The sequence below is a fragment of the Haliaeetus leucocephalus genome, unplaced genomic scaffold (genome assembly GCF_000737465.1).
Source record: "Haliaeetus leucocephalus isolate CR32 unplaced genomic scaffold, Haliaeetus_leucocephalus-4.0 Scaffold195, whole genome shotgun sequence".
NCBI lineage: Eukaryota > Metazoa > Chordata > Aves > Accipitriformes > Accipitridae > Haliaeetus > Haliaeetus leucocephalus.
In genome coordinates, this window is record NW_010972631.1 from 1,021,305 (window position 1) to 1,026,195 (window position 4,891).

At 40.1% G+C, this 4,891-nt stretch overlaps 2 protein-coding genes across 6 annotated transcripts in view; both read left to right on the forward strand.

Moving 5' to 3' along the window:
• Positions 1–4,733, forward strand: part of MDN1 (MDN1, midasin homolog (yeast)) — a 104,279-nt gene extending 99,546 nt beyond the window's left edge. For 2 of the 5 annotated variants that reach the window (XM_010565680.1, XM_010565682.1), the window contains 2 exons: positions 927–1,069; positions 2,411–3,447. In XM_010565680.1, coding sequence (XP_010563982.1) covers positions 927–1,069; positions 2,411–2,599 — 332 coding nt within the window. In that variant the 3' untranslated portion in view covers positions 2,600–3,447. Of the gene's footprint in view, positions 1–926; positions 1,070–2,410; positions 3,448–4,382 lie in introns of those variants that run through there. The other 3 variants (XR_774229.1, XR_774228.1, XM_010565683.1) reach the window with 3 other exon arrangements.
• The window catches only part of LYRM2 (LYR motif containing 2), a 5,857-nt gene continuing 4,925 nt past the window's right edge, over positions 3,960–4,891 (forward strand). The window contains exon 1 of the mRNA XM_010565812.1: positions 3,960–3,966. Within this exon, the coding sequence (XP_010564114.1) occupies positions 3,960–3,966 (7 nt within the window). The remainder of the gene's footprint in view (positions 3,967–4,891) is intronic.

Below are 4,891 nucleotides of genomic sequence, written 5' to 3' on the forward strand. Positions count from 1 at the left end.
GGGCCGCTTTGGGGGGGGGGGGGGGCGGGGAGGCGGACAGGAGAGAGGGAGGGGCTTGCATTCCCAATTGTTACTGTTATTTCCTTATAATTAAAAGATGATAGATACATAACTTAGAATTTCCCTTTGGAGGGATATGTCTCTGACTTGGGGTGGCAGCTTGGGTCAAGCAACATGTCTGCAGAGAATGATCGGTGCTGAGTAACCCAGCACCTGTCCTGTGTGTGTTTCAGGAGGTTTACTTCAGACTAGCTTGCAGGGTCCCAAGGGCTGAATGCCCTGTAGTGGTTGGACTGCCTTGACTGTGCCTCTGGAACCTATCTTCTGGTTTAGTTTCCTCCAAAAATAATCCATTTTGTGTAGTCTAAGACTGCTCTCTGATGGAAGCCAAGCCTGTTAAAGTGGGGACAACAGGGAAACATGTTTCAAAAGCACAGTCTTAGTCCAAGGTGACACACTAATACAGATGCACCCATAGGTACCTGCTTCTGGAGGAACAGATCTGGACTCTTTTTCATTGCAGCAGCTGCTTCTCTACTGAAGTAGTGATCTAGTGGCTGGACTCTTAGAATTCAGCCAATGTCTAACTCCTAGGCACTTACCAGGCATGAAAGAAAAGGCCGTGACTAAGTTTGTTTAGGTATTTTCCATGCCTTTCATCCTTGATTATGGTATTGATGGACTGGGTTTTTTTGTCCCCCAGTTATTCTCAATGGTTTCACACAGTGGGAAAAACTTTCTTTCTTGACCCACTCGTAACTGCAGCTTAATGTTAAGTCACAGAATTCTATTTGATAAAGACTTTATTTCCTTAGGAGTAGTTGTTTTTCCATTATACCCACAGAGCTAACAACAAAATAGTCTTTTTTTGCCTTTTAAATGGATTACTCTAACTTACTGGAATTTTAAATGTTCTTTGTGCTCAGAAACAGCACAGCTGCTTTTGATTGTATCTGATGGAAGAGGCCTTTTCTTGGAAGGCAAGGAACGAGTGACAGCAGCAGTTCAAACAGCTCAGAATGCCAATATCTTTGTTATTTTCGTAGTGTTGGACAATCCTAATTCCCGGGTAAGTGAGCGAACAAGGGAGAAGTATTCAACTGCAGTGAATGAGAAACTGATACAAATCTTTTTCTTGTTTCTTGCAAAGTTATACAGCTATCTTATCTTTTGTAGAGTTCAAAGATATTTAGCCCAGTTTCATTTTTTTCACATGTCAGATCTTCTATGATTTCTCCCTACTGTGATTCTTATCTTCTTTTGTATTTAAAAAAAAAAAAATTGCCTTCCATGCCACAGAAAGGCTAAGTAAGAGCTCCTGTTGTCAAATGTAATGGTTGTAGATTTTCGCCACCAGAGAAGTAGCTGGCAGGTAGACAAGTTCAGAGTTTGAGAGATGCTTTGTTCCCTCTCACTTTTAATTCAGATTTATCATTTCTGACAGCAGTGTCCATTTGATACGGCAGCTGGAGCCAATATGAGATTAAACATTAGACAGAAAGGAATATATAAGAGTTATTTAGTGCCTGAATTGGGAATGCTGGTACTGCATTTGGTAACTGGGAAAGAAAACTCTTAGATTTCCTTGGTTGGGAAGCTGAAATATCTGGGAGCTTTTCAGGGATGCTCTAGTGCAATAAGTGAGCAAACTTAAGCCTTACTTTAAATTATGTGGTGAAGGCTCTAATTTTGTAGTTCACATTTTCTTCCTGTATCTGTTTTTCCATGCAAGACTCACCTGCTATATTTATTGTTGAAAAATGAACAATTCTCTTGCTGACAAAGTATAATAAGATTTTGATGAAACCTGGCTATAAGGTCAAGCAAAAATTCTGGTCAGTGAAATGTGTTTTTCACAAGCTTTATTAATTTTCTGAGCTGCTTCACTGAGCAACTAAGAAGTTACTTTACAAGAAGTACAGCTTACAGCTGTCTTCGTAGTGTTTGTTGAAATGTAAAATAATTTGCTAAAGAATCTTGTTGTATTAGATCACTGCACAAATGCAAGTTGAACTCAACTCAGCCCTAAAGAGCTTACAGATGACAGTGTCAGGAAGGCATCAAATGTGTAAAACTGAAGTGATAGCCGTAAACTCAAATTATAAACTACTAAGGAAAGACAGGATTTATTTATGGAATTTGGTATTGCAGAAGCTTAAACTTAGTCTCTTCTAGCCTATAGTTTGTTGATTAGAGCACTTCAAAAGGGCAAAAGTATTTAATTGCATTGTGTTCAGCTTTTGATTTGATTTACCATTGAAGACTTACGGCTTTTAATATGAAAACTCTTTTATTAACTTTTAATCTAACAGAGGAGAAATTATAAGTATTTGAAAAATAGGATAAACTATATTAAAGGCCTGTAGAAAGATGGATGTAGTTTTGTAGTAACATAAATTCTTTTTTACAGGATTCCATTTTGGACATTAAAGTACCTATATTCAAAGGACCTGGAGAATTGCCTGAAATTAGATCTTACATGGAAGAATTCCCATTCCCATTCTACATGATCCTCAGAGATGTGAATGCGCTTCCAGAAACTCTTAGTGATGCACTCAGACAGTGGTTTGAACTGGTGACTGCCTCAGACACTTTGTAGACTTTGTAGACAATGTCAATACCTGATTGCTGCTAAACTGCTGAAATACATGAAACGGAATTTCATCGGAGAGTTCATAAGGTCTCTTTCTAACTAGGATTAATGTGCAGGAGCTGCCCTCTGGCAGTCCGACTGCCTAAGAACAAAATGGTTTAGGTGCATTCTCCCACGTTTGTCAGAGGACAATTATGCAATGGTGAGACTGTCGTCTTCTTTCATTGCCTATTCCCACAAGTAACGTAAAACTTTCTTCAACTTCTCTTGTAATAACTTATTACTTTTTAAAAAAATATGTATTTGTAATGTTCACAGAGGTAAAATTATTCCTGCTACTGTCTATTGCAATAAGAAAAATCAGTCTTGCTTCTGGGAAGGCATTTCTGCATTAGAAGAACTTCAGGTGTCTTGCAAAAAAAGCATTCTTTAGCTTCACCCATGTAGCTGGTGCCTCTTTGGGAAGGAGTGGGGGAGCAGGGGAAGCAGACGGTTTTAAACAACCAAAAAAAAAAAGTACTTGAATACTTGAAACTGTTCTGCAGTTTAACACATCCTATTTAATTGTTGCTGATTTTTGTCTGACAATATCAACAGGGAGTTTTATGAATAATGCCATATGATCATCCTTATATTATCAGTTTACACTGTGAAGTTTGCCCCTCTGTCCAAGGCAGACATTGAGGACGTTTCATTAATCTGATGTCTTAGAGCATGGACATGACTTTTCATTGCAGAAGCTATGCATCTTATATTGTCTGTACTAATAAAAAGAGGTACCACTGTTTGTAATTATGAAGTCTGTTCTTTCAGTTGATCAAAGCTTGAATAAATTAACCAAATTGCGACATGGAAATCCTGTGCCTTCTCTAGCAGTGCACAAATACAGATTTTTATATGAAAATGTGTTGTGGTTTATGTAACTTCAACACCCGTCCTCCTTTTATGAGGGTATTTCCAGCACAGAGTTTTGATTAGGGGTCCAGTCTTTTGACTTCTCTCAGTGAAAATCTGAAGGAAATTTAGTTTAAATGCCACTGGTCTAAACTCTCTTTGAAGATTTTCTTTGCCTACAAAAATTGAAGGTGTTTCATTCTAAGTGTGGTGCAGGAGTTGATCAGAAAATGGCTGGAAATGTGGGTGCATTCCCAAAGATGTGATCGTTCTCTTTGGCTTCTAGATAGAAAAACCTTACATGAAGTATTGCTGTAGCTGTTCTGAGATGCAGCAGTGGCAAGATCCAGAGGTGTGAAATGGCCCAGCAAGGCCGTTTCTTGTATTTTGTTGCTTTGCCACAGCTAATCAATGATAAGCACATTTCTGAACTGCAGACTTAAGAGGGGAACTCTATCCCATCAGAAGTTAAATGTCAGGTACTATATACTACCTTTCCAAGGTTCTCTAGATCTCTCACATGTGTATACAAATACTTGTGTGCTTTGGGAAGTTTAACTGTGGAAGTAGGTGGGTTTAGTTCGCTAGGTAATTCTCCAAAATGTACTTCATTTCAGACTTGTACTTAATATTTGTAGTAGGAAACTTGGAGAAAATATTTTGGAAACAAACTTTTCTTTAGATTGCAAGGATACACTTCTGGCATAAATCAGTTTGTTGCAGGGGTGTCGTTACAGGCTGAGACACAATTTTATCAGCAATGCTTACTGCACAAAGGTTTAAACTGAGTTTTTTCTCTGTAATTGCCAAAGAGCTTGCACTGTATTTGGTACAAGCAAACGCTAAGTAACACAGAAAGGAAAGGCATCGGTTAACTGTTGTTTTTTCTCTGCAGGCTGGCTCTGTGACTGTATTTGGGTTTGACATTCATTGACGTATCAGTGGTAAAGAAACAATCAGTGCCTTGCACCGTTAGTGGCAATTAGATGTCTGGACAGAGCCTCAAGTATGTAAAAAGACGGAAAAGGTAGCTTAGTGTCCTGTAACTGCTCACGTGCCTTCTGGCTCTAACTGCACTGTCCTAACGTGATCCTACCGTTAAATGTATCAGTCTTACAGCTCCATCAATCTTCAGAGCACAGGACTTCCACCACCCCTTCTGTGACAGTCAAGTGTACTGCTTGCTCCTTGGGTGCTTGGTTTATTGCTGGAGCTCGTTTGCGGTTTCGGAAGAAATGCAGCAACAGGCGAGGAACGTACCCTCCGGCACGCTCCGGTACAATTATTTCTGGTGCCCCTTACCCCGGCACCTCGGCTGCCCGCAGCCCAGCAGGCCCCGCCGACCCTACCCTCCGTCTTCCCCCCGACCGGCGCTGGCTGCCGCCGAAGGGCGGCCCTTGGCCA